Below are 27,092 nucleotides of genomic sequence, written 5' to 3' on the forward strand. Positions count from 1 at the left end.
GCTGGGACTGCCCCGTCTGCCCAGCCCGGCCGAGCGAAAGTCCCCACAGCCCGCGACCATCCTAAGGCGCGGGCTCCCACAGCGCAAGCGCAAGCGCAGGCGCAGGCGCAGGCGCAGACGCAGGCGCCGACGCAGCTCCGGAGGAATTCCGCGGGGCGCGCCCCGCCCCTCGGGAGGAAGTGAGTCCGGGGCGCCAGCTGGCGTGAGGCCCCGCCCTCTCACGCGAACCCCGGCGTCGCGCTGACGTCAGCGTGCGTCAGCGCGTGCCCCGCCTGGGCGGGGGCTCGGGACGCCGGAGCGGTGCCGGCCGGCCGCATCTCCGGTGGACGCCGCCGCTCGGGCCCTCTGGAGGCCGGCGCGCCGTGTCCGCGGTGAGGGCGGCCCCGGTCTGGGTGCGGGGCGGTCGGGGCGCGCAGGCTGGGTGGGGGGAGGGGAAGGCTGCGGGTCCCTCGGCCAGGCGCCTGGGCTCTGTGCTCTCGGTCGCCGACGCTCCCGTGCGGCTCGAGAGCCCGGCCCCGAGGCTCGCGGGCGGGGGGAGTCAGAGCCGAGCTGCCGGGAGGTGCGCTCCGGCCGCCGCCCCCGCACCGTCGGTCGGACTCCGGCAGAGCCGCGCGCTCGGCGTCCCCGCGGGGGGCTGGTCGGCTGCAGCCTCTGGAGGGCGGGGTTCCGGGCGCGAGACCTGAGGTGCGGGGTCCTTCGGTTGCGGTCTCCGGAGGGCGGGGTCCGGGTCGCGGGATCTGGGGTGCGGGGGGCCGGGCCGCCGGGTCCCTCGGCTGCGGCCTCGGGAGGGCGGGGTCCGCGGCGCTGGGGGCGGGCCGCCGGGTCCCTCGGCTGCGGCCTGCGGAGGGCGGGGTCCCTCGGCTGCGGCCTCAGGAGAGCGGGGTCCGGGGCGTGCGGGGTCCCTCGGTCGCGGCCTCGGGAGGGCGGGGGCGGGCCGCAGGGCGTCTCTCGGCTGCGGCCTCGGGAGGGCGGGGTCTGGGGCGCGCGGGGTCCCTCGGCCGCGGCCTCCGGAGGGCGGCGCGGCGGGGGGGGAGGGCGGGGTCCGAGGTGAGGGAAGCCTCTCGCGGGCCGCGGTGTGTGCGGGTTTTCTGGCTGCTCTGTGCGCGCGGGTGAGGCGTTGAGAGGGGCGCGCTCTCGCTGCCTCTCTTCTTAACTGCCAGTCGCCTGGCCCTGCAGAGACTCGGCGTTAGCACAGCGTGACTGTGAGGTTACTGCTGTTCGTGTGCCTCTTAGGGACCGCAGGCTCCCTCCTCCGCTGCCGTCTTTTGCGTCCAGCAAACTGCCAGACGTGTCCTGAAGCTGTTAGAAGTGGTCACCAGAAGTGGGGGGACCAACAGCAGCGTAGCTTTCTAGGTGCTAATGTCTGTCCTCAGCACTGTTTGCGTTTTACAAATCATCCTAGTGCTGGGGCGCCTGGGTGGCTCCGTCGGTTAGGCGCGGGACTCTCGATCGCCGCTCAGGTGGTGCTCCCGGGGTCGTGGGATCCAGCCCTGCCTGGGGCTCTGCTGGGGTGGAGCCTGCTGGAGATTCTGGCCTTCTCTCCGCCCCTCCCCTGCTCGTCTGTGTCTCCCTCTCAAAATAAACATTTTTAAAAAAGGAACAGAAATAAATACTAAAATTATTATTTTTTTTTTAATTTTTTTTTCAACGTTTATTTATTTTTGGGACAGAGAGAGACAGAGCATGAACAGGGGAGGGGCAGAGAGAGAGGGAGACACAGAATTGGAAACAGGCTCCAGGCTCTGAGCCATCAGCCCAGAGCCCGACGCGGGGCTCGAACTCACGGACCGCGAGATCGTGACCTGGCTGAAGTCGGACGCTTAACCGACTGCGCCACCCAGGCGCCCCTAAAATTATTTTTAAAAAAGGTATAATCAGTGCTCATGGGGTATGTTGCATTTATTTTAATTAAGAGTTTTTCTAGTTGGAAAATTTTGGTGACGGTTTCTGGAGTTATCTGAAGTGTAAATCGTTTTTAGACTTAGTGAATACCCTGAACAGCCTATTAGTTGTTTACCATGAAAGTACAGTTTTCTAAAATAGCTTTTTTCTTCTTTCCAGATTTTCAGCCTTGAAGAGTCGACTCCCCCCCCCCCCCCCCCCTTTCTTTCCCCTGCAGTAATCCCGTTATGGAGACTCCCATTAGGGAGGAACTTTATAAAGGGATATAGTTTGAATTCTATAGAGTGTAATTTTGTGTGTGGATTACAGTTTTAAAACATTAAGCGTTTTCAGAGAAAAGCCTAGTAGGGTCAGTTACTGGTACATGTGCACAAATAGTAATTCTGTTTATGATGTTTTGTTAAGCATTTGTGGTAACACTAGAAACAATAAGCTGTTATCTTCGTAAGTTGATTTATCTCTACAAAATGAATATTTTATATACATGATTTCTAAATGAAAGATAGTTTATTGGCTTTTTAAATGCAGTGTAGAAGTTTCTCTTGTGGGAATTTTATGGTTAAGTAGTTGATGAAGAAAATACCTTCAACTGGTCAAGTATAATAAATTGGTAGGCAGAGTTAGGAAGAAAGACAACATAACGATGCTGCAGGAAGTAGAAACAGATATAGACAATATTTAACCAAGGTGGAAGAGTTCGCTTTAGGGAGATTTCATTTCGTTTGACATCATACACGCTAACCAGGCTATAGGTTCAATAAAGCTTGTCGGTGTTGATATCCCCAGAAGTAGGTACTGAAGTTAATATAACCCACTTAAGTGAATATTGTGATAACCTATGTGAAATTAGCTTTTAGATAATATGACTCTATGAAGACTTTAATTCTTGTTTATTAGAATAAAACAAGTTTTAAAAAATGTTAAAGTGCTTGAAAGAAATCTGCGTATAGGTTTTCCCTCTTGAGGCATAATCAGTAATTGTCTTGATAAACAGTCTTTGTCCCTTATAACTAAACTAAAGGCATAATTAAGGTACGTTGTTAATTTAGAATTTTGGGAATATCAGCTTCCTTGCAGAATCCAGCAGTTTTAACATACTTTCATTCGTGTATCAGCTTCTTTGAGGCCTTTATGTTAGTATAACACCAAATGATGTTATAATCTTAAACAGTACTAAATAGTACCTTGATACTTAAGGAAAGATATTCATCCCACCTGAGTGTAAACTCAGGTATAAATCCTGTAAAGAGGGTGTGGTGAACTTCACATAAGTAGGACCTTACTTGATTCTTTTTTACGGTAAAAAAAAAAACCCAAAAAAACAACCAAAAAAAAAACTAATATAGGGCGAAGAGTTGAGAAATTTCATGTGAAGGTTTTTAGCCATCAAAAAGTGAAATCACTCATGCACAAAAGTACTTCCCAGAGACTCGTGCCAGGTTCTTCTTGTCAGAGAATTAAGAGTACAATGGAAGATAGCACGATCTTCACAAATCGGACAGTCGGCAGCAAGCAAAGAATACAGTATGACCTTTCATGTGAACTGTATAGGATGTCCACGTATTCGACGTTTCCCGCCGGTGTTCCTGTCTCAGAAAGGAGTCTCGCGCGTGCTGGGTTTTACTACACTGGTGTGAAGGACAAGGTTAGATGCTTCTGCTGTGGCCTGATGCTGGACAACTGGAAGCATGGAGACAGTCCTATTGAAAAGCATAAACAGCTGTATCCCAGCTGTAGTTTTATTCACAGTCTGGTTTCTCTTACTAGTCTGGAATCCACCTCTAAGAATGCTTCTCCAATGAGAAACAGTTTTCCACATTTGCTGTCTCCCACTTTGGAACACCGTGGCACATTCAGTGGTTCTCATTCCAACCTTTCACCAAACCCTGTGAATTCTAGAGCACTCGAAGACTTCTCCCCATTGAGGACTAACCCCTACAGTTACGCGATGAGTACTGAGGAAGCTCGATTTCTGACTTACCACATGTGGCCATTAACCTTCTTGTCACCCTCAGAGTTGGCGAGAGCCGGCTTCTATTACATAGGGCCTGGGGACAAGGTGGCCTGCTTTGCTTGCGGTGGCACTCTCAGTAACTGGGAGCCGAAGGATGACGCTCTGTCAGAGCATCGGAGACATTTTCCCAACTGCCCGTTTCTGGAAAATTCTCTGGAGACGCTGAGGTTTAGCATTTCAAACCTGAGCATGCAGACGCACGCAGCTCGGCTGAGAACGTTCGTGTGCTGGCCGTCGAGCGTCCCGGTCCAACCCGAGCAGCTCGCCAGTGCCGGCTTCTATTACGTGGGTGAGAGCCTAGCACAGCTGTGTGTTTTCTCCCGTTCACTTCTGTTTACGTATTAGAACCTGCATGTTGAACTTCGGTCTGTTTTCTTTAGGTCGCAATGATGACGTCAAATGCTTTTGTTGTGATGGTGGCTTAAGGTGTTGGGAATCTGGAGACGACCCGTGGGTGGAGCACGCCAAGTGGTTTCCAAGGTAATTCTTCTGAAAGGTATTTCTGCACAAAACCCTGGGCTTACAAGGGGTAGATGTCCTTAAGTGGTTTATGTTTAGGTTTCAGTACATCAAAGCTGCTTTTATGCCATTGGGGAACATTTTAAAACCCCGAATGTTAGCGTTAATTATTTTGATGAAAAGTGTTTCAGAATGTTCTCTTCTTTTGTAAGCCATGTATTCAGGATGTAGTTTAACTTACTCTTGATGATTGGTTTACCATTTTGGCCCTGCGTTTTATTTATGAGGTTCCCACTTTGCTTTAAAGAAATCTTAAGGATTACAAGGATATGTAAAATAGCGCGAAAGAACCTACATAGGAAAAAAGGAAAAAGAATAAGAAGGGACATAAAATGATTTAGAGAAGACCTACAGATACATAGAATAAAAGCTGATTAAGTTTGGTTATGATTGTAAATTCCTTTTTTCTCTACGGTTTATCTTCTTTTTTTTTTTTAACTGTATTTATTTATTTTTAGAGAGAGAATATGCTGGTCAGGGACAGAGAGGGATGGGGATAGAGGGTCTGAAGCAGGCTTTGTGCTGACAGCAGAGAGCCCAGTGCGGGACCTCGAACTCCGGAACCGTGGGAGCATGACCTGAACTGACATTGGATGCTTTACTGACTGAGCCCCCCGGGTGCCCCCTTTACGGGTTATCTGTGATCTGTTGCTCATCTCCTGTTAGTCAGGGTGTCTCTAGTGGTGTCTCTTGTTTTATACCGTCGCCTACAAAGAATTGAGAGGCCCTGTTGTTAGTGGAAATAGAACTAGAAATTTTTCGTTTTTGAGGAGTTGTGTGAACTTGGATGGACGGCGTGTGACCCATTTGAAACTCTGTCCTCATCTCTATAATGGGGGCGTTGGATTAGACAGTTTTTTTACATTGTGGTTAAGAACAGATAACAAAATTTGTCACTTTTACCATTTTTAAGTCTGTAGTTCTGTGGCATTAAGTGCGTTCACATCGTTCCTCGTCATTAGCACCCTCCATTTCCAGATTTTCTCACCTTCCCAAGCTGTCACCTGTACCCATTGCTCCCACCAGGACTCTCCTTCCTGTCTCTGAATCTGACTGAGCTAGTTACCTCATGTAGGTGGGATTGCACAGCACAGTGTTGTGACCTGTGAGTGCCTTTCACAGTAATGAGTCGTCTCTTGAACCCCTTGAAGAAATTGAAACATCCTTTTGTCATTTTTGTGTGATACAGTAAAAAAGAAACCTGAAGTAAGAAATATTTTATTATGGATCAGTACATTGTTAAAAGTTATGTTTTAAAATTTTATCTTTAAATTCATAATAGAACATTTGACTTTTTAACTCTCAAAGTGACCTATATTTTGGTTAAGTTATGTATTTAGGAAAAAGCATATTGTCAGAATTTTAAATGATTTGATTATGCCTAGCTCCAGGGGGTTGTGTACACGTAAGTTGAAATTTAATACTGTATGAAAAAAACAAAAACAGCTTTCCTGTTCCAGTGTTTGAATTACTGCATTTTGTCCTTTATAAAGTAAAACCAAACCAAACGTTGGTTTATTTCTGTCATTTGTGTTTTTAGATGGCTAAATAAGGGAAAAGGGTGCTTTTAGTAAACCGTCTGAAAACAGCAAATTTCAATTGGGGATAACCTTTAATCTCAGTAAATGAGAAACCAAAATGGATTAATTGCTAATCACTGTATTGTAACAGTTCATTCGTCAAATATTTGAGTGCCTGCTGGATGCTATTGTAGATACCGGAGACATAGCAGTGACTAAGACAAATCTGTCTTTATCAGATTTATTAGAGGAGGGGAGATATATTAACCAGGGTTCATTTTACTTCCTGCTGTAATCATCGGGAATATAAATTGATTGGTCCCAGAATAAAAATAAATTAAAACCGTGTGAAGACCGAGAACATAGTGACAACCAGCTGTTTTATCTCGTTGACAATAAACTTAAGTTTTGAGCAAGCCTTGGATGATGTCTGTTGATTTTACCCAGTCACCAGGTGAAGGTCATTTGGGTTTTTCTCACCGTGGAGTGATACTGAATAAAGCCACTGTAAACAATTGGGAACATACGTTTTCCTTTTGCTTGGGTGGATAGTTGGGCGTGAGATTGGTGAGTTGTAAGGCGAGTTTTAAATTCCTGAGAACCCCTCTATTGTTTTCGGAAGCCCGCCCGCGGTGTGGGAGATCCCCAGGCGCTCATGGTCTTCCCTGCGATTGGGATCAGCAGGTGGTTTTATTTTAGCCGTTCTCGGAGGTATGTCGTGGTATTTCGCTGCGATTTCAGCGAGCATTTCCTTAATGGTTAATGATGGTGAGCTTCTTATTTGTCATCTACATATGTTTTTTGGTGAAATGTCCAAATCTTCTTGCCCATTTTAGTTTTAATTGTTAAGCTTTGAAAAGTTCTTAAATTCTGGGTACACGTTCTTTATCAAGAGTGTTTTGCCAGCTTTCGGCTTGTGGCTGGTCTTTTCATTGTTTTAACAGTGGGTTTTAAGGATGGTAGTTTTTCAGTTTTATCTGGATTATGCTTTTGATCTCTTTGCTAAGAAGTCTTAATTGACCTAGGGACAAGAGAATTTTCTACTGTTTTTCTTCTAGAAGTTACATTGCCTTAGGGTTAAAGCTTAGTTCTGTGTTTCTTTGTTAGTTGACTTTTGCCTGTAGTATGGCAAACAAAGGTGGAGGTTTTTTTTTTTTTTTTTTTTGCACATGGGTATTGAGTTGTTTAGAACCAATTTATTGAAAAACAAAAGGAATGGAATGCAGGTTACTGGGACCGTCTTTAACAAGTTGTGGTTTGTAAGCAAGAATTTGGGAGACACTGTATGTAGATAGAAATACTTGCATATTTTTTGGAGGGAGGGTTTGTGCTTCACATGTAATCACATATAATGGAAGAGTGGACCGTGGAGAAAGATCATTAGTTACTTTGTTGTGAAAGACTATATCTTAGAAATACCAAATTACAGTTTCCGAAACTATGTGAAACCCCAAAAGTGAACTGACCAGAACAGCATTTTTCAAGGTTTACCTTGTGCTCCCTTTGAGTTTCAAACCCTTCCATTGTTGTTGTGTGTTAATGTGGTTAAATAGAAAATACCAGAATGCATCAATACGTAATAAGAGTTAGTAGTGTTATACGAGGATTTTTTTTTCTGTTTGATATGTACAAATGCATACATATTTGTGTTGTGATGTAAAATATTTATACTCGGGGGCACAGTTTGAAAGCCACTTTTCTAGAATGATCAGGTTATATTTTTGGTATATAATACTTGTTAAAAGTAATTTTTCTCCTTTTTTATAGGTGTGAGTTCTTGATTCGCATGAAGGGGCAGGATTTTGTTGATGAGATTCAAGCTCGATACCCTCACCTTCTTGAGCAGGTGAGTAAGTTATATTTGGCAACACTGAATTCTCTTAAATAATAATAACCAGAAATTATTATGAATAATATTTACATCTGTTTTCCTGTAAATTAGGGTTAATTTATGTCCAATTAGTGAGATCTGTAGTTTTACTTTTTGTAACTACGTTGGTCAAGGCTTTTTAGAAAAGGTTTTTTGCTTTTAGTCTTTTGAAAAATCATTCTGCCCCTGTACAGATTTGTGGTGCAATTGGAGGAGGATCTGTAGTGTTTCCTCTATCTTTTCAAGAAAAAACAAACCAACCAACTTGTTAGGAGTTTGGAATCACTGACAGTGACCTAGCTGAAATACACCTTTTCAGTGGAATGAGAAGCCATTCATATTTGTTCCTCCTTTCCTGAAACTACAGAAATACTTGAACTTTAATTTGGAAGTAGGTGAAGTTTATGGGGATTTTTATGGTGGTTAAGGTGAAACAAAGCAAAGTAAGTTTATAAATTATCTAGTTGTCGGATGATGTACATTACTTAAGGTACACTGATCTTAATGGTGCGCTGTTCAAGGTTGTTTGAGAGTTCCGATTTTACCTATTAATTTTTCTTTTGTTTCATAGCTTTTGTCAACTTCAGATACTCCTGGAGATGAAAATACTGATCCACCAAGTACGTATGAAAATATTCCAGATATAGAATGGACATTTTTATAAGAATGTTAAACATGAAAGGATGTACAGAGAATTTGATTTATGAGGACATAGGAAAAAGTGTAGGGAATTTAACAAATACGACGTATTTACTAAGATTCATGACCCTTTTAGAGGATTCTGGCAGGTATACTAATCTTTGTTCTTAAAGTGCTGACGTTGCAACTGGGGAGACCAGACGCCTGCAGAAGAGACCCGAGCATCACAGGTAGCTCACAGGTACCAGATTAGAGGTGTGAGCAATACGCCCCCCCGTAGAGGGGAAGCTTGCCACGAGCTGGTGTTTTTGAAAAGGGTCAGTTGACATGATGGAAGACTTACGCTACACGTTAGTTATTTATGAGGTATGTAGTATTCTAGTGCAAGGATAGGCATTTAGTTAACATATGTAAGTTACATACGTTAGTGTGTCCAAAATAGTGAAGGTGACAGTCCATGGTTTCTGCCCTGCACTGAGAAAGGGGTGTTCTTTTGGTGGCACGCCACTGAAAGGAATATTGTCAGAATTGCAGCAGGACCAGAACGAGGTGACCATGATGCATATGGGTCTTGGGAACCATGACATGGGAGGGTTGTTGAGGGTTTGGAATTGGTGTTTGACATAACTCCTTCCTGTATGTTAGAACTGGAAAAGCCACCGGGGCCGAGTGGTCTTGGGCCGCCCTGCTGTGATTCCCTCAGAAAATGACATTGCCTCTCTCCCTAAGTTTCGACACCCTCTTCCCTGACTTCCTCGCAGCTCATAGCCTTGCTTCACGGGTGCAGAGAGAACTGCTCCGTCTCCCCTAGCAGAGTCAGCGTCCGCAGGCCATCCTAACGTCTCCTGTCCATTCCCTCTTGAAAGAACTGAGGCCAGCTCTTGCACTTGGCCTTTGTCCTCGTATCTCAGACCTGCTGCCAGTGTTAAGATCTTGGCTGGGGCAGTGACCTTCCCTTTCTGTCTCCAAGTTACTTACTTTATCGTGCAAACTTCCTGTGCCATCGCCACCCTAACAGGACCTTTTCTTGCACCTGTGTTGTCTTCTAGCTGTTGTCTCACTTCTTGGCTTCCTTTTACAACAAAGGAAGAATTTAATCTGAGCTTACGCTCTTTGTCATTTTTTCTTCAGCTTACTCGACTGTAGGCTGTTCTTGTCAGGGTCACCAAGAACCGCCAGCTCAGTAAATGTACTGCTCTGTCCTCAGCCTTAGAAACAGTTCAGTGCTTCATCCCTTTCGTCCCAGCTTTATTGGGATGTAACTGACATGCAGCACCATGTAAGTCTACGGTGTGAAGTGCACAGTTGAGCCACATTAAGATGAACACATTGGTCTCCTCACGTAATTTTAGTTTTTTTGTGAGATAAGAGCATTTAAGGGTTACTTTTATAGTGACTTCAGAGTGTGTAATACAGTGTTGTCAGCTGTCGCCAGTACACCGTACATCAGATCCTCACAGCATACTCCTCTGATAAAGTCCATCCGTGTTGCAAATGGTAGGGTTTCCTTCTTTTTTATGGGTTAATAATACTCCGCTGTGTGCGTGTGCCTCCGCCTCCATTTTCTGTATTCATATCTGTTGATGGACACTTAGAGGTCGTCATGAACTGGCTGTTGTGAATCCTGCTGCAGTACACACGGGAGTGCAGATAAATGTTTGAGAGAGTGATTCCATTTCCTTCCGATACATATGCCGAAGTGGGATTGCTGGATCATTGGGAAGTTCTGTTTGTAATGTTTTCAGGAATCTTCCATGATGTTATCCACAGTGGCTGCATCAATTTACATGTCCACCAACCGTGCACCAGGGTTCCCTTTTCTACATTCTTGCTAGCACTTGTTATTTCTTGTCTTTTTGATTCTAGACATTTCAACGGGTGTGAGGTGATACCTCATTGTGGTTTTGATTTGCATTTCGCATTGATTGGTGATGTTGAGCATCTTTTCATATGTCTCTTGGCCATCTGTATGTCTTTGGAAAAATACCTTCAGCTCCTCTGCCCATGTTTAAATTTTTTTTTTTTTCCCTTGGAGTTCTGGGAGTTCATATACTTTTCGATATTAACCACTTCTCTCATACATGTTTGCAGATACTTTCTTTCACATACTTCCAGATACTTTCTTGCAGATACTTTTTGATACAGTGCCCTTGACTGGTTTTTGCTTTTGTTTCTTGGGCTTTTTAGCGTCCTATCCAAAAAATTCTGGTCACGGCCAGTGTCTGGGAACTTTTTATCTGTATTTCCTCCTAGGAGTTGTATGGTGTCAGAACTTATATTTAACTCTTTAATCCATTTTGAGTTAATTTTTGTGGTGGTAGAAGGTTTGGGTCCAATTTCATTCTTTTGCATATGAGTCTCTCGTTTTCCCAGCACTTTGTGGAAAAGACTCGCTTTTCCCTGTTGAATATTTTTGGCTCCCTTGTGAAATATTAGTTAACTATATGCACGAATTTATTTTTTTTCTGAGCTCTCTGTTCTGTTCTATGGACCTTATATGTCTCTCTTTCATCCAATACCATACTGTTCTGATTCCTGTAGCTTTGTGACTCAGTTTGAAATCAGGAAGTGTGATGCCTCCAGGCTTGGTTGTTTTTTTTTTGTTTTTGTTTTTTTCCTCCGTGATGATTGCTTTGGCTGTTTGGGATGAATTTGAGAATTTTTCTTTTCTATTTCTGTGAAAGAGTAACATTGGGATTTTGATAGGGATTGCATGGACTCTATAGATGGCTTTGGGTAGTATGGGTATTTTAACAGTATTTTTCCAGTTCGTGAACATGGCATATCTTTCCACTTATTTTTGTCTTCCAGTTTTTTGTTTGTTTTTTTAAATCCGTGTCAGTGTACAGATCTTTAACCCCCCGGGCTAAATATTTTTCTTAAGTATTTTATTGTTTTATTGAGATACAGTTGCTTTAATGCTATTATAAATGGGATTTTTTTCTTTCAGTTACTATGTTGTTAGTGTATAGAAATGTGACTTTTTAGTTCTACAGCTTTGTGAATTTGCTTATTGTAACTTTTTTGTTGGAGTCTTTAGGATTTTGAATATATAAGATCATGTCATCTTCAAACATACACAATTAAAACTTCATTTTTATTTCTCTTCTTGTCTAATTGCTATGGCTAGGACTTCCAGTACTAATAAAAGTGGGGAGAGTGGATACCCTTGTTTTATTCCTGATTTTAGAGGAAAAGCTTCTAGCTTTTCACCATTTAGCATGTTAGCTGCAGGTTTGTTATATATGGCTTTCATGTTGTGTCCTTCCATGTCCATGTTTGTCCTTTCTATATGCAATTTGTTGAGAACTTTTGTTGTGAAAGGGTATTGCCTTTCACATGCAGATTTCTCAAATTTTGCATCTATTGAGTATTGAAAGGATCATGCGCTTTTTATCCTTTTTTCTATTAATGTTGTTTATCGTGCTTACTGATTTGCATATGTTGAACTATCCTTGCATCCTGGGATGAATCCCACTTCATCATATATGTGATCTTTTTTTTAAAAAAATTTTTTTTTTAATGTTTATTTATTTTTGAGACAGGGAGAGACAGAGAGCATGAATGGGGGAGGGTCAGAGAGAGAGGGAGACACAGAATCTGAAACAGGCTCCAGGCTCTGAGCGGTCAGCACAGAGCCTGATGCGGGGCTCGAACTCACGGACCGCGAGATTGTGACCTGAGCCGAAGTCGGACGCCCAACCGACTGAGCCACCCAGGCGCCCCTATGTGATCTTTTTAATAGGCTGTTGAATTCAGTTTGGTAGTATTTTGTTGATAATTTTTTTTAAGTTTTTATTTAAATTCCCATTAACATATGTATAGTGTATTATCATACACTAGTTTCAGGTGTACAGTATAGTGATTCGACACTTCCACACATCACCCGGTGCTCATCATAGCAAGTGTCCCTCCGCTTATCCCCATTACCTGTTTTCCCCATCCCCCCACCCACCCTTTCTCTGGTGACCATCAGTCTGTTCTCTGTAGTTAAGAGTCTATTTCTTGGTTGGCTGTCTATTTTCTTCCATTTTCTTGTTTGTTGCTTAAATTTCACATGAGTAAAACCATACGATATTTGTCCTTCTGACTTACTTTGCTTAGCATAATACACTCTAGGTCTATCCATGTTGTTGCACATGGCAAGATCTCATTCTTTTTGATGGCTGAGTAATACTCTGTTACGTATACGTACCACATCTTATTTCTTCATTCGTCAGTTGGTGGACGCTTGGGCTGTTTCCATAATTCAGCTGTTGTTGATAGTGCTGCTGTAAACATTGGGGTGCATCTGTCCTTTGGAATTAGTGTATCTGTATCCTTTGGGTAAATACCTAGTAGCACAATTGCTGGATGGTAGAATAAGTTCTATTTATAACTTTTTGAGGGACCTCCATACTGTTTTCCAGAGTGGCTGCACCAGTTTGCTTTTGCACCATCATCAGTGCAACATCTGTTGTTTTCTGTGTTAATTTTAGCCATTCTGACCAGTGTGAGGTGATACCTCATTGTGGTTTTGATTTGTATTTCTGTGATGATGAGTGCTGTTGAGCATCTTTTCATGTGTCTGTTAGCCATCTGGATGTCTTCTTTGGAGAAGTGTCTATTCATGTATTCTGCCCATTAAAAAAAATTTTTTTTAATGTTTATTTTTGAGAGACAGAGTGTGAGCAGGGGAGGGACAGAGAGAGAAGGAGACACAGAATCTGAAGCAGGCTCCAGGCTCTGAGCTGTCAGCACAGAGCCTGATTTGGGGCTCGAACCCCCAAGCCACCAGATCATGACCTGAGCTGAAGTCGGACGCTTCACCAACTGAGCCACCCAGGTGTCTTCTGCCCTTTTTTTTTTTTTTTTACAAGTTTTTTTTATATGTTTTGGACACTAAAGCTTTATTAGATAACGTCATTTGCAAATATTTTCTCTTTAGGTTGCCTATTAGTTTTTTTGATTGCTTCCTTTGCAGAAGCCTTTTGATGATGTCCCCATAGATTATTTTTGCTTTTATTTTCCTTGCCTCAGGAGACATATCTAACAAGTTGGTATGGCAGATGTCAGAGGTTGTTGCGTGTGTTCTCTAGAATTTTCATGGTTTCCTGTCTCACTTTAGTCTTTCATCCATTTTGAATTTAGTTTGGCCGAAAAGTGGTCCAGTTTCATTCTTTTGCATGTTGCCATCCAGTTTTCCCAACACCATTTGTTGAAGGGACATTCTTCTTCCCATTGGATATTCTTTCCTGCTTTGACAGAGATTAATTGACCATATCGTGGTGGGTCCATTTCTGGGTTTTCGATTTGTTTCATTGTGCGATGTGTCTACTTTCGTGCCAGTTCCATAGTGTTTCCATTACTACAGCTGTGTTATAGAACTTGAAGTCCGGAATTGTGATGTTTCCAGCATTGTTTTTTTGTGTTTTTTTGTTTGTTTGTTTGTTTTGTTTTCTAAGGTTGCTTTTGCTATTGGGGGTCTCTTGTGGTTAGAGATTGCAAATGTTTAGATTGCTTTGGGTAGTATTGACGTTTTCACGATATTTGTTTTTATGATCCTTGAGTATGGAATGTTTTCCCATTTCTTTTGTCTCATCTTCGGTTTGTTTCATCAGTATTTTATAGTTTTCAGAGTACAGATAGTTCATCTCTTTGGTTAGGTTTATTCCTAGGTATCTTACTCTTGATGCAATTTTAAATGGGATTGATTCCTGAATTTTTCTTTCTTTTTAATTATTGATGTATAGAAATGCAACAGATTTCTGTACATTGATTTTGTATCCTGTGACTTCACTGAACTTGTGTATCAGTTCTAGCAGTTGTTTGCTGGAGTCTTTTGGGTTTTCTATCTAGAGTGTCATGGTATCTGCACATAGTGAAAGTTTGACCTCTTCATTGCTGATCTGGATGACTTCTTTCTTTTTGTTGATTAATTGCTGTGGCTAGGACTTCTAGTACTGTATTAAATAACAAGGTGAGAGTGGACATCCCTGTCTTCCTGACAATAGAGGGAAAGCTCTCAGTTTTTCTTCCTTGATTATGATAGTAGCTGTGGGATTTGCATATATGGCCTTGATGATGTTGAGTTGTATTGCTTCCAAACGTACTTTATTGAGGCTTTTTTCATGAATGGATGTTATATTTTGTCAGATGCTTTTTCTGTGTCTGTTGAAAAGATCATATTGTTCTTACCTTTTATTAATGTGGTGTATCAAATTGAGTGATTTGTGAATATTGAACTATCGTTGCAACCCAGGAATAAATCTCACTTGATCATGGTGAATGATTGTTTTAATGTATTGTTGGATTTGACTTGCTCATATTTTGTGGAGAATTTTGCAACCATGTTCATCAGGCGTATTGGCTTGTAATTGTCTTTAGTGGAGTTTTTGTCTGATTTTGGTATCAGGGTAAAGCTGGACTGATAAAAGGAATTTGGAAATTTTCCTTCCCCTTTTATTTTTTGGAATAGTTTGAGAAGAATAGTATTCACTCATCTTCAAATGTTGGTAAGAACTCAACCTGGGAAGCCATCCGGCCCTGGACTTGTGTTTGTGGGGAGTTTTCTGATTACTGATTGAATTCCTTTGCTGGTTATTGGTCTCTTCAAGTATTCTATTCTTCCTGTTTCAGTTTAGGTAGTTTATATGTTCCTAGGAATTTATCCATTTCTTTCAGGGTTGTCCAATTTGTTGCATATAGTTGTTCATCATATTCTGTTATACTTGTTTGTATTTCTGTGGTGTTGGTTCTTTTTCCTCTCTCATTTGTGATTTTATTTATTTTTAGGTCCTTTCTCTTTCTTTTCTTTTTTTGATAAGTCTGGCTGGGGGGTTATCACTTTTAACTAAGTTTTTCAAAGAACCAGCTCCTGGTTTCATTGATCTGTTCAATTTTTTAAGTTTCTGTACCATTTATTTCTGCTCTGGTCTTTATTGTTTCCCTTTTTGTGCTGCCTTTAGACTTTGTCGTTCTTTTTCTAGCTCCTTTAGGTGTAATGTTTGGTTGTGTATTGGAGATTTTTCTTGCTTCTTGAGCATGTTCTTTTTTTTTTTTTTTAACGTTTATTTAATTTTATAGAGAGGAAGAGTGCACGAGCATGAGCAGAGGGGAGGGGCAGAGACAGGGGAGACTGAGAATCCCAAGCAGGCACAGGCCTCCATCTCAAGAATTGTGAGCTCATGACCTGAGCTGAAATCAAAGTTGGGTGCTTAACTGAGCCCACCCGGGTACCCCTGGTAGCATGTTCTTTAACCTCCGTGTATTTGTGGTCTTTTAGTTTTTTCTTGCGGTTGACTTCTAATTTCATAGCAGTGTTGTCAGAACACATGCATGATGATCTCACTTTTTTGTGCTTGTTGATTTGTGACCTAATATCTCATCTCTTCTGGAGAATGTCCCATGTGCACTTGAAAAGTATGTGTGTTTTAAGAGACTCTTAAATACTGAGAACAAACTGAGGGTTGATGGGGGGTGGGGGAGAGGGGAAAGTGGTGATGGGCATTGAGGAGGGCACCTGTTGGGATGAGGTCTGGGTGTTGTATGGAAACCAGTTTGACATTAAATAATATTTAACATATAATTCTGTTTAGGTGATGTGTCCATTGATGTAAGTGGGGTGTTAAAGTCCTCTACTATTATAGAACTATAATGAATGAGTCCCTTTCTGTTATTAATAGTTTTATATATTTGGGTGCTCCCGTGTTGGGGACATAAATATATAGTTGTTATCTTGTTGATTGTCTCCTTTGTTGTGATATAATGCCTTTCTTCATCTGTTGTTACAGTCTTCTGTTTAAAATCTAGTTTTATATAAGTAGTGCTACCATTTCTTTAGACGTTTAGACCGTTTTCTTTAGGCGCCATTTGCATGATAAATGTTTCTCTATCCCCACTTTTTAAAAAAATTTTTTAAATGTTTTTTTATTTATTTTTGAGAGTCAACGAGAGCGAGAGCGAGCACAAGCAGGAGAGGGGCAGAGAGAGGGGGAGACACACAGTCCAAAGCAGGCGCCAGGCTCCGAGCTGTCAGCACAGAGCCTGTCGTGGGACTTGAACTCCTGAACCATGAGATCATGATCTCAGCCAAGTAACCAACTGAGCCACCCAGTCGCCCCTCTATCCTGCTTTGAATCTGCAGGTGTCTTTAGGTCCAAAAGTCTTATAGTCAGCATATAGATAAATCTTGTGTGTTGTTGTTGTTGTTGTTGTTTTTTAATCCATTCTGATACCTTTTTTTTTTTTTTTTTTTTACTGGAGACTTTAGTACATTTACGTTCAGAATAATTGTCAATAGATAGGAATTCAGTGCTTTTTTATTACTTTGTTTCTGGAGGTTTTCTCTGTTCCTTTGTTATCTTTGTCACTTTTGGTGTCTCCTTTCCACTCAGAGTCCCCTTTAATATTTCTTGCAGGGCTGTGGGCAGTGTTTGGTCCCTGGCCTGAGTGTAGCGAGTTTTAACGATGTTTACTCTGGTCTGCTTGTGAAGTGAGACCTGTCACCACCTCCATTGGAACTAAAGCTCTGCAGAGCTCTCTGGTTCGGAGATGTGGTGTGGGTGGGTGTTTTCTATGTGGTGTGGGCAGGTGTTTCTGTCTGTCTTCTGAGGAAGGAGTCGCCCACACTGGGATTGAGGCGAACCTGACTGAGAAGGGTAGTACTGGTAGAGCGCAGGGGCGTGGGATCTGGTGTAAGCAGGTTAGGCAGCCAGTGTGGGCGCTGTGCTGTTTACTGCAGGTGGCTCTGTTGATGCTGAGAGGCAGGGGAGGGATATGGCAGCAGCTGGCTTCTTTTTCCCCTGGGAGGGAGCTGGCTGCTTTTTCCCCTGTCTCCCAGAATGCTGCCTCACAGGCAAGCCACGTGTGCCCCAGGCGTTTTTCAGATCCTGTTTCCATGCTGTCTGCCTCCAGGTTGTTTGCCTGCCTTTTCCCCAGGTAACTCTTAGGGGCTCCATCTCAGTCAAGCCTTCTGACCTTTAACACTCCAGGCTTTAAGCCCTCCTGGTGGTAAGAATTCATGAAAATCAGCCCCTCTCGTTTTCTAAGCCAATGGCTTTGGGGAAACATTCTCCTTGTGCATTCACCTGTGTGTTCCTCTCTCTCTCCCCCTTCTCTGCGACCATGGCCAACCCCCCCCCCATCCACAGCACCTGTGATCCATTTCCCCCCCAAACCACGTCTGTACACTTGTTACCTTCCTCAGTGGTGATTTCTTCTCTCCCTTGAGTTGTGGAGTTTGTTCTGTTAGTCTTCAGGTTGATTGCTGGATATGGAGGATAATTTGATAGTTACCGAGTTGTGTTGGAGGGATGAGATGAGCCTGGGGTCCTCCTACTCCACTGCCATTTTAGCCCTCACCGTCCCCAAGAATTTTAGTGTCTGTGTTCATTAAGGATATTGGTCTGTGGTTCCTATTCATGTAGTGTCCTTATCTGTCTTTAGTGTCTTGCTGCCTCATGAAATGAGTCTAGGATTGTTCCCTCTCTTCATCTTTTTGAAAGAGTTTGAGAAGGATTGGTGTTAATCCTTTTTAAAATATTCGGTAGAATTCATGAATTCAGTCATCTAATATTTGACTTTTCTTTGTTGTGAGGTTTTTATTACTGCTTCAGTCATCTTAGTGGTTATTGGTCGGTTCAGATATTTTATGTTTTCCTGATTTCAGTCGTGGTTACGTTGTAGGTTTTTAGGGATTTATCCATTTCATATAGATTGTTTAGTTTGTAATGTTCACAGTAGTCTCTTAGGATCTTCTGCATTTTTGGATGTGTTTTAATGTGTTCTCTTTCATTTATAATTTTGTATGAGTCTTTTTTTCTAGGTTAGTCTTGCTAGAGGTTTGTCATGTTTTTGTATATCTTTTCAAAAAAACCCAACTGTTAGTGTCACTGTTTTTTCCTATGGTCTTTACAGTTTCTGTGTCACTTACTTCTGCTCTAATCTTTAATATTATCTTCTTTCTGCCCACCATGGGCTTAGTTAATTCTTTTTTTGCACTCTTTTTTGTTTTTTGTTTTTTAAAAAATACTCAAGTGTTCTGTGTCTTTTAATTAGAGAACTTAGTTCATTTACCTTTTAAAGTCATTACTGGTAATGTAAAGACATTTGAATTCCTTTGTTCATTTCTTCCTCTCTGGCTGCAGTTCTTTTTAATTTATTTTTTGTAGTGGTATGCTTTTAATTAATTTTTCTTCACATTTTGTGTATCTATTCTAGGTTTTTTCTTTGTGTTCACATGAGGTTTAACCTAAAACAAAGTATAGATGTAAGTCTGTTTTAAGCTGGTAACATCTTACACTTTTATTATCTTTACGGTACATTTTACACTGTTGATGCCATACTTTATATCTTTTCCTATTTTGTATGTATTCAAGTTATTTTAGCTATAGGTATTATTTACTTAGTTATTTTTTAAGTAGGCTCCACACTCATCATGGAACTTGAACTCACAGCCCTGAGATTAAGACCAGAGCTGAGGTCAAGAGTCGGGTGCTTAACCGACTGAGCCACTCAGGTGCTCCTAGCTGTACTGATTATTACTACTGTCCTTTAGCTTTTATACCAGAGGAATGGTTACATGGTAGGGAATCCTGAATTTGGCTGACTGTCTACCTTCACCAGTAAATTGTGTGCTTGTCTATGTTTTCATGTTACTGAGTGTCCCTTCAGCTTGCCCAACTCCCTTTAGCATTACTTGTGGGGCAGGTCTAGGGTGAAGAACTCCTTCAACTTTTGTCTGGAATGTTTTTACCTTTTCTTATTTTCTGAAGGACAGTTTTGCAGTTATTCCTAGTGTGGTTCTTGTCTTTTCATTCTTTAATGTATCCTGTCAGTCTCACCTGGCCTGCAGGGTTTCTCCAGAGTCTACAGGTAGCCTGAGGGTGCCCCTTGTATACAAGGAATCTTTTTTTCCCTCAGTTTTCAAAGTTTCCTCTTTATCTTTGACTCTCAACATTTTGATTATTGCCTATCTAGAGGAATGTTTGGGTTGATCATGTTTAGGGTTCTCAGATTTTACTGTTGCTGGGTATCCATATCTGTCTCCTGATTTGGGACTTTTTAGTTATTATTTCTTTAAATAAGTTTTCTCCTGCTTTTTCTCTTCTGGAACCCCTGTGATGGGATATTCACTTGTTCGGTGGTGTCCTGTAATTCACATAGGCTCTCTTCACTTTTTTGTTCCTATAACCGGCTAATTTCAGATAATCTCCCTTCACTCTCAGATTCTTTCTTCTCCGTGGTCAAGGCAGTTACTTAAAGACCTGTGCTGAATTTTTCAGTGTATTTTTCAGCCCTAGGATTTTTTTTTTTTTTGTGGTTTCTGTTTATTAAATTTCTAATTTTGTTCACGTATTATTTCATTTAGTTGCCTTCCTTTGTTCTCTTAAATTTCATTAAGTGTAAGATGATAACAAATTGTAGATCTCTATTCATTTCTTTGGGGTAAATTCCTGGACCTTTATTGGTTTTCTTTGGTGTTGTCCTTTTGCCTGTTTTGCATGATCCGAGTAGCATTTCGGTGGTGTCCGCATTTGAAGGAAGAACCATCTTTTCTCGTCTTTACACTGGTTTTTGGCAGATAAAGACCTTTTCCTGTCTTTTCCCTTGGCCGATGCTTGGTTGGAGCCAGTTTCAAAGCTGTTGCTAGGTCTGTGGTGGAATCCGTGGTTGGTCTTGTTTCCAGCGGCTGGGGTTGGCATGGATCCTGTCTGGTCCATCCCTTGTTGGGCCGTACTGCCTCCAGTGCCAGTACATTCTTCTGTAGGATGTTGGGATAAGGGTCTGCTTCAGTGTCCACAGTTGGGTCCTCAGACAGCACGACTGTTACCATATACACAGATGGGTGTGGCTCCCTCTGGGTCCTCGGGAGGGCTCCTGTTTGGTCACTGATGGGTTCCTGGGTTGGCGGGACTGGCCCTGGACAATGGCTGAGAGGGGTTGGAACTGAGTCCCAGGGCTGTTTCAGGTCCTACAGCCAAGATTGAGGTCTGTAGACCTGGCTGTGGAGACACGGGTGGCCTTGTCTCCTGCTAGATGGCTTGGGGGGCAGGACTGTTTCCTGATGGCATTTGGAGGCTGGAGCCGTTTCAGGATCTTCTGAGGTGGAGACAGGAGTGTCCTATGCCAGTCGTATTGCTGTGGACCGAGACTAGGGGAGCTGGAGCCAAGTACAGGGGTCCCTCAGGCACTCTAGGTGTGTACTGGGGATGTCTCTTGCTGGGTCCCGGGGCTAGCAGGCCTGTCTGCAGGTTGCAGCTGGGATAGGTTGGAGCCTCTTTACGAGGTCCTTTCATAGTCTGCATTTTGACTGAATTTGGTGTGTTTCTCTCTCGTGGCTCCCAGACTGTGCCAGATCCAGTTCACAGGCAGTTTCAGTGTCTGCAGACCTGTCTCTATGCCAAAGCGCGGGTAGGCCCATCTCCTCCTCATTCTGTGTGTGGTGGGGTGCTGGTGCAGGGTCAGGCCGTGTGGGGTGCTGGTGCAGGACCAAGACGTGGGCGGTGCTGGTGCAGGGTCAGGCCGTGTGGGGTGCTGGAGTAGGACCAAGACGTGGGGGGTGCTGGTGCAGGGTCAGGCCGTGTGGGGTGCTGGTGTAGGACCAAGACGTGGGGGGTGCTGGTGCAGGGTCAGGTCATGTGGGATGCTGGTTCATGGTCAGGCCGTGTGGGGTGCTGGTGTAGGACCAAGACGTGGGGGGTGCTGGTGCAGGACCAAGCCAGATGGCCTGTATCCACGTCCTGAAGGGTATGGGGTTGTGCGTGGGTCTGTAGCCAGGACTGTCAGCCCTGTGGGTGCCCGCCCGTCTTGTGAAAACAGTTCTTGGTTTTGTACTCCACTGGGGTTTCAAAATCTGCCTGCATCTCAAAGCTTGCTCAGAAGTGCTGTTGTTGACAGGTGGATTCCAAGTTGCTGTTGAGTCAAGATACATGTGGGGGGACATCTTACTCAGAAGTGTTGCTGACATGATTGTTCTGCATCCTTCTTAAGACATCTTCTCTGCTTGGCTTCCTGGACACCACGTTCTTGGTTTTCCGCTATTTCTCTGTTTAATCATGAACAGTCTCCTTCGTGGCTCCTTTTTCAAACCACAAATGATAGAGTATCCCTCAACACTTGGCCCAAATTTATTTCTTCATTTTATGAGCTTCAGGCTGGCATGTCCACCTACATGTTTGAATCTCTACTTGACTATAGTGGGTATTTCAGGGTTAATATGACCAAAGTAAATCTTTTCTCTTGTCCGTCATCCCTTGGATTTGTTCCTTGTCTGGTCTTCCCTAGCTCTGTTAACGGCCCCCACCTGTTAAGGTCAAAAAGTTGACTCTGGGTAGGCATCATCCCAGTTTTTCTCTTTACTTTGTATATTTAATCCGTGGAGGTCTTTCCATCTCCTGCCTTCATACTGTGCCCCAGAGCTCGGCGCCCCTGCCCAGCACGACCGTCCACGTGCCTTCATTGCCTGTGCCCCACCCAGATCTCAGTGCCCCCGTCCACCTGATGGAGACCTGTCATCATTGCCTGTCATAGTGTCCTGATTGGTCTCCTCATCCCATCCTACCTCATGAGAGTTGATCACAGAGCTGCCAGAGTCGCCTTTGGGAAAAACAAATCAAATTTCATCTTTCTTCTGCTTAAAGTGTTTGCATAACATTCTAGCACATAGGAAAATACAAATGTGCAAGGCTCTACATGATCTGGGGATCATTGTATCTCTTGACTACTTGTCACTTATACACTTCTTGTATACATTGAGATGATTTTTGTCTTGTTTAGGGCTTTTACGGTTGCTTTTCTGTTTGCCTAGAGATTTTTTTCCAATACTCCTGGAGCTCCTTCTTCTGGTTCCCATGTGTGTTCTGGTGTTACCTTCAGACAGCTTTTCCCCGGATGTTTGAACAAGGGAGTTGTTATTATGCCAGTTCTCCAGTAGGTGGCAGTCAGGTTTCTTTGTAATTTTCACGCAAGTGTCCCTGTTCCCTGGTAATGCTTTCCTGGCCCCCCCCCCCCCCCCATCATTTCCCTTGTCTACCTGCCTCCTAGTTTATCTTACTCGTTTTCTTGTTTTCCACACCTGTCACTGTCTGATATCACATTACTTCTTCACCCACATTTTACATCTTGAGACATATTTTGCACAAACTGGTCTCCCATGTCACTCTCCTTCCCATATTGTTCTGATTCGTCTGTTCACCTCTGTAGATGCTGTTTATCCTTCAAGTCCAAACTCTGATGCCATCTTTAACGAAGTCTTTGTTGATCCCCCCCGCTTTCCTGGACTGTACCTACGTTTGTATAGTGTATTGTTCCCCAAAATGGCCGTGCCTCAGAATCATTTCGGGGATTTAAAAAAGACATGAATTCCTGAGTGCTGTCCTTAGCGAGTCTGTCATCAAGTAGGTTCCAGGACACAGCCCAGGAAGTGATATTTTGGAAAAGTGTATTACACTTGTTATAGTCTCACTTGTTATTACAGTCTCACTTGAACCTTCTTGAGTTGATACTTTTGTTGGAATTATAGGTAATTGGTGCATATAGCTCATATCCCTTACCAGGATATATGCCTGGTAAGGGACATACTGTTTTTCTCCGTATTTTGATGTTTGTGGAACTTACCATTGGTAACCTGTCTTTTCAAATAGTCGTTCATTTTGGGCCTGGAGAAAATTCCTCCGAAGATGCCGTCATGATGAACACACCCGTGGTGAAAGCAGCCTTGGAGATGGGCTTCGGTAGAAACCTGGTGAAGCAGACCGTTCAGAGCAAGATCCTGACGAGCGGGGAGAATTACAAAACAGTCAGTGATATTGTGTTGGCACTTCTTGATGCTGAAGATGAGACCAGAGAAGAAGAGAAGGAAAGACAAACTGAAGAGCTGGCATCAGGTATCGGGGAGTGTTAGTCACCTGCCTTCTTGCCATGAGGATCCTGGGACTGGGTGACCCGATGCAGGCCTACCCGCCTCTGCTCACTGCTGGCGGCCGCGCGTCGTCTCCTTCTGCCCTGTGGGCTGTGCTGACGATCATTGACCGTGGCTTTCTAGGCTTTCTAAAATACGTTTATCTTTCAGTTACACCTGAGACTTATGCTAATCAGAGGATCTTAGCATCACTTTTCTTGAGCCGTATTGCTTTTCTTCTTGATATAGAACAATTTTAAATTGTTTTGAGAAAGGAAGATTTTAAGGTTGAGTGCAGGTTGTGTTTTTGTTTTTTTTAAGATCACCTTCTTCAAATCGTATTCTTAAAGCAGTATTTTAACTCTCTGATCCTTGCTGAGTGGTCCTTATACAGAAAATAGAGCTAGTGATGAAGTTCTAGGACTTGGTGAGCAGCCCCGGTGCAAGGGCACTATCTTGGTGTCCGTCCAGGTCAGGCTAAGCCCCCCGAGTGATCGCTCCTTCTGCAGTGTTAACTGAGCGCGAACACCTCTGTCAAGTACTGTGCCGACTGTGGTGCTTGCTCGGGGCTCCCAGACTCGGTGTGGGGTCTAGGGGAGGCCCTGAGTTGAGCCGGCAGAGGGGAGGGAGGTGGTGTCTGTAGTGTCCACTGGGGTTTGGGCTGGAGCTTTCGAGGAACCACAGGAGGAGTTGAGGACCTTACTCTGTCACGTAGGAAAGTATTTCAGGTCTGGTTTCTCAGTTGGTACAGATTTGTGTTTAAATCTGGGCTCTGTCAGTCAGCACACTGCAGTTTCCGTAACCAGACGTCGGCCGTGTCCCCTGTGGAGTGGAGAGGACAGTGGCACACGCTGTGTGGGTCGCTCTAGGATGAAGGGAGAAGCTGCAAGCACCTGAAGACGCCTCGTGTTCACTCGATTGACCCGGAAGGGGTCGCGCTCAGGGCAGGCAGCCAGGGGGCCTGGCCTGGGTGGGGGGAGGCTCCGCGGTAGCCATGGACTCGGAGGGAGGAGCACTCTGCTGGGATGCTGGCTCTGCTACCGGTGCTTTCTCTGACCGCAGGGATGGCAGTCGTTGCTGAGGCGGTGGTGTCCGTATTTGAAAGTGAGAACCATCATACCTGCCTTGTTTACCTGACGGGATCTTTTTATCAAATAAGGCAGTTGATATGAAAGTGCTGATGAAATTAAAGTGATATAATGCAAATAGAAGTCAGTATTATTAGGGGCGCCTGCGTGGCTCAGTCGGTAAAGTGTCCGACTTCAGCTCAGGTCATGGTCCCACAGTTCTTGGGTTCGAGTCCCACTTCAGGCTGTGTGCTGACAGCTCGGAGCTTGGAACCTGCTTCGGATTCTGTGTCTCCCTCCCTCTGTGCCCTTCCTCCACTTGCGTGTGTGCGATCTCTCAAAAATAAACGTTAAAAAAACTTAAGTCAGTATTAGTTTCGCTGAGGGGTGGAGAAGTAGAGGTGGGAAGTTTCTACTGTCCTTTAAAATTCTCTTAGGTAGCAGGGTCATGAGACATGTAAGTATGTAGACTTTTAGAAGTGACAGGAACAGACACTGTGTGTTGTGTGCGCTACACAATATGCCCTAGCTGTATCTTCCAGAAGTTTTCTAGATGATAGGCATTAAATCGCAAACAGGTAATTTTGTGCTTCTTTTTCAAGCTCCTATGTATTTACTGCCTGAACTGTTTGTAGGCTTGGTTGTTAGTGACTGTGTGTGTGCACACGGTTGGAACGTTTTAAAATCTAACGGATTTTTTTCCTTTTTTCTTTTTTAAATGAAGATGATCTGTCATTAATTCGGAAGAACAGAATGGCTCTTTTTCAACAGTTGACGTGTGTGCTTCCTATCCTGGATAATCTTTTAAAGGCCAATGTCATTAATAAACAGGAACATGAAATTATTAAGCAAAAAACACAGATACCTTTGCAAGCAAGAGAACTGATTGATACCGTTTTGGTCAAAGGAAATGCTGCTGCCAACATCTTCAAAAGCTGCTTAAAAGAGATTGACCCTACATTATATAAGAACTTATTTGGTGAGTTTTTGGTAAAATTATTTTAGAAACCTTTCAGATGATGTTCACTTGTAAGTTTGACAAACAAGATAAATGTAATTCACAAACTGTAGTCGATAAATGTAACTCGCTCTAAGGAAAGGAAGATTTCATCACGGACGTAGTAGGGCTACGTGCTTCTTGACAGTCTGTAGGTAGAACCTGTGTCCACTAGACAGCGGGTGGGGAAGAACGGGCAGGTGAAGCCACCTTCTGTTTGGTAGAGTAATGCTTTTTGTTGTTTTTCTTTCCTTAGTGGACAAGAATATGAAGTATATTCCGACAGAAGATGTTTCAGGTAAAACAAAATTCAGACCCAAGACCAACCTGAAATATTACCGTGGTTAAAATTTCTAACGGGAATTACGTAGGAACTGAATTTCACTCAAGTGTTCTGTTCGTCTCAGGTCTGTCGCTGGAAGAGCAGCTGAGGAGGCTGCAGGAGGAAAGAACCTGCAAAGTGTGCCTGGACCGAGAAGTGTCCATAGTGTTCATTCCCTGCGGCCACCTGGTGGTGTGCCAAGACTGCGCCCCTTCCCTCAGAAAATGCCCCATTTGCAGGGGTATAATCAAGGGCACCGTCCGGACCTTTCTCTCATAAAAGAAAAACCGTATGTTTGCTTATGTAGAAAAGTGTCGAAAACATTGTTGAACATTTGAAGCCATCCGGAGTATAGAAAGAATGATTGTTCTTTAATTATGACACTTGTAATCTGCTTTGGTACTAGTGGTCTTGTTTCAAAAAATAGTATCATTTATCCTATTTAATGCTAGTCTTTATTGCTACAAAAGGGGAGGTTTCCGTTTGGCGGGCCCTAGTGCCGTACGTGTGTGAGCACAGGCGTAGCCTCAGCGCTGGGGAGTCACTGCAGCAGTGCCTCGTGTTGGAATTCTTTCTGGAGGCTTTGAGTGCTGCATTAGCATGTAGTGTAAAAGAAACGGACACCAGGAGCTCTGGACTTTCCCCAAATCCTGGTGCCAAATTCTCTCTGGTGTTTTTTCATTTGTGTTTTGAAATAAGTGTGTTTTTCTTACTGGTACATAAGCTTTTTCTTAATTTGTGAGAAACATCTTAATAAAGTTCTTTAAAAAGATTGCACCATCATTTTTTTCTCTTAAAAATTATTTTCTATATGCCTTATGAGATTTAAATGAGTTAATAATGTATATAACTGTAGTGTCTGTCACCCTGTAAGCACTCAGATGTTAGCTGTTAAATAAAAAATTGAATTCATAAAACAGAATTCTAAGAAGTATTTAATGTGATCTATGAAATTCTTTTAGATGATGGTATCTAGTTGCTTTTATATTATAGATACTATTTTTTTCTTTTAATGTTTATTTTTGAGAGGGAGAGAGAGAGAGAGTGTGAGCAGGGGAGGGGCAGAGGGAGAGGGAGGCACAGAATCCGAAGCGGGCTCCAGGCTCCGAGCTGTCAGCACAGAGCCTGACGGGCTCGAACCCACAAACCGTGAGGTCATGAGCTGAGCCAAAGTTGGACGCTTAACCACCTGAGCCACCCAGGTGCCCTTATATTATAGAAATTATCAAAATCCATATTAAAACAAATTTGGTAAACCTGCATTGGGATTTACAAACGACTGTGATGGCTTTGCTGTGTGGGTGTTGGTGAGCTGAGGAGGCAGGGATGCAGGCAGTGGTGGGGGACTTCTCCTTGGGCCC

At 43.4% G+C, this 27,092-nt stretch overlaps 1 protein-coding gene across 1 annotated transcript; it reads left to right on the top strand.

Moving 5' to 3' along the window:
- The first annotated feature begins 242 nt into the window (after positions 1 to 242).
- BIRC2 (baculoviral IAP repeat containing 2) lies at positions 243 to 26,653 on the top strand. Its single transcript, XM_040460817.1, has 9 exons — positions 243 to 371; positions 2,062 to 4,205; positions 4,297 to 4,396; positions 7,723 to 7,801; positions 8,397 to 8,445; positions 23,089 to 23,331; positions 25,137 to 25,391; positions 25,666 to 25,707; positions 25,817 to 26,653. Exons 2-9 carry the CDS (start codon positions 3,308 to 3,310, stop codon positions 26,008 to 26,010), a joined length of 1,860 nt encoding a protein of 619 aa, XP_040316751.1. The 5' UTR covers positions 243 to 371; positions 2,062 to 3,307; the 3' UTR covers positions 26,011 to 26,653.
- The last annotated feature ends 439 nt before the right edge of the window (positions 26,654 to 27,092 follow it).

The sequence above is a fragment of the Herpailurus yagouaroundi genome, unplaced genomic scaffold (assembly GCF_014898765.1).
Source record: "Herpailurus yagouaroundi ecotype Mexico unplaced genomic scaffold, PumYag 251, whole genome shotgun sequence".
Taxonomy (NCBI): domain Eukaryota; kingdom Metazoa; phylum Chordata; class Mammalia; order Carnivora; family Felidae; genus Herpailurus; species Herpailurus yagouaroundi.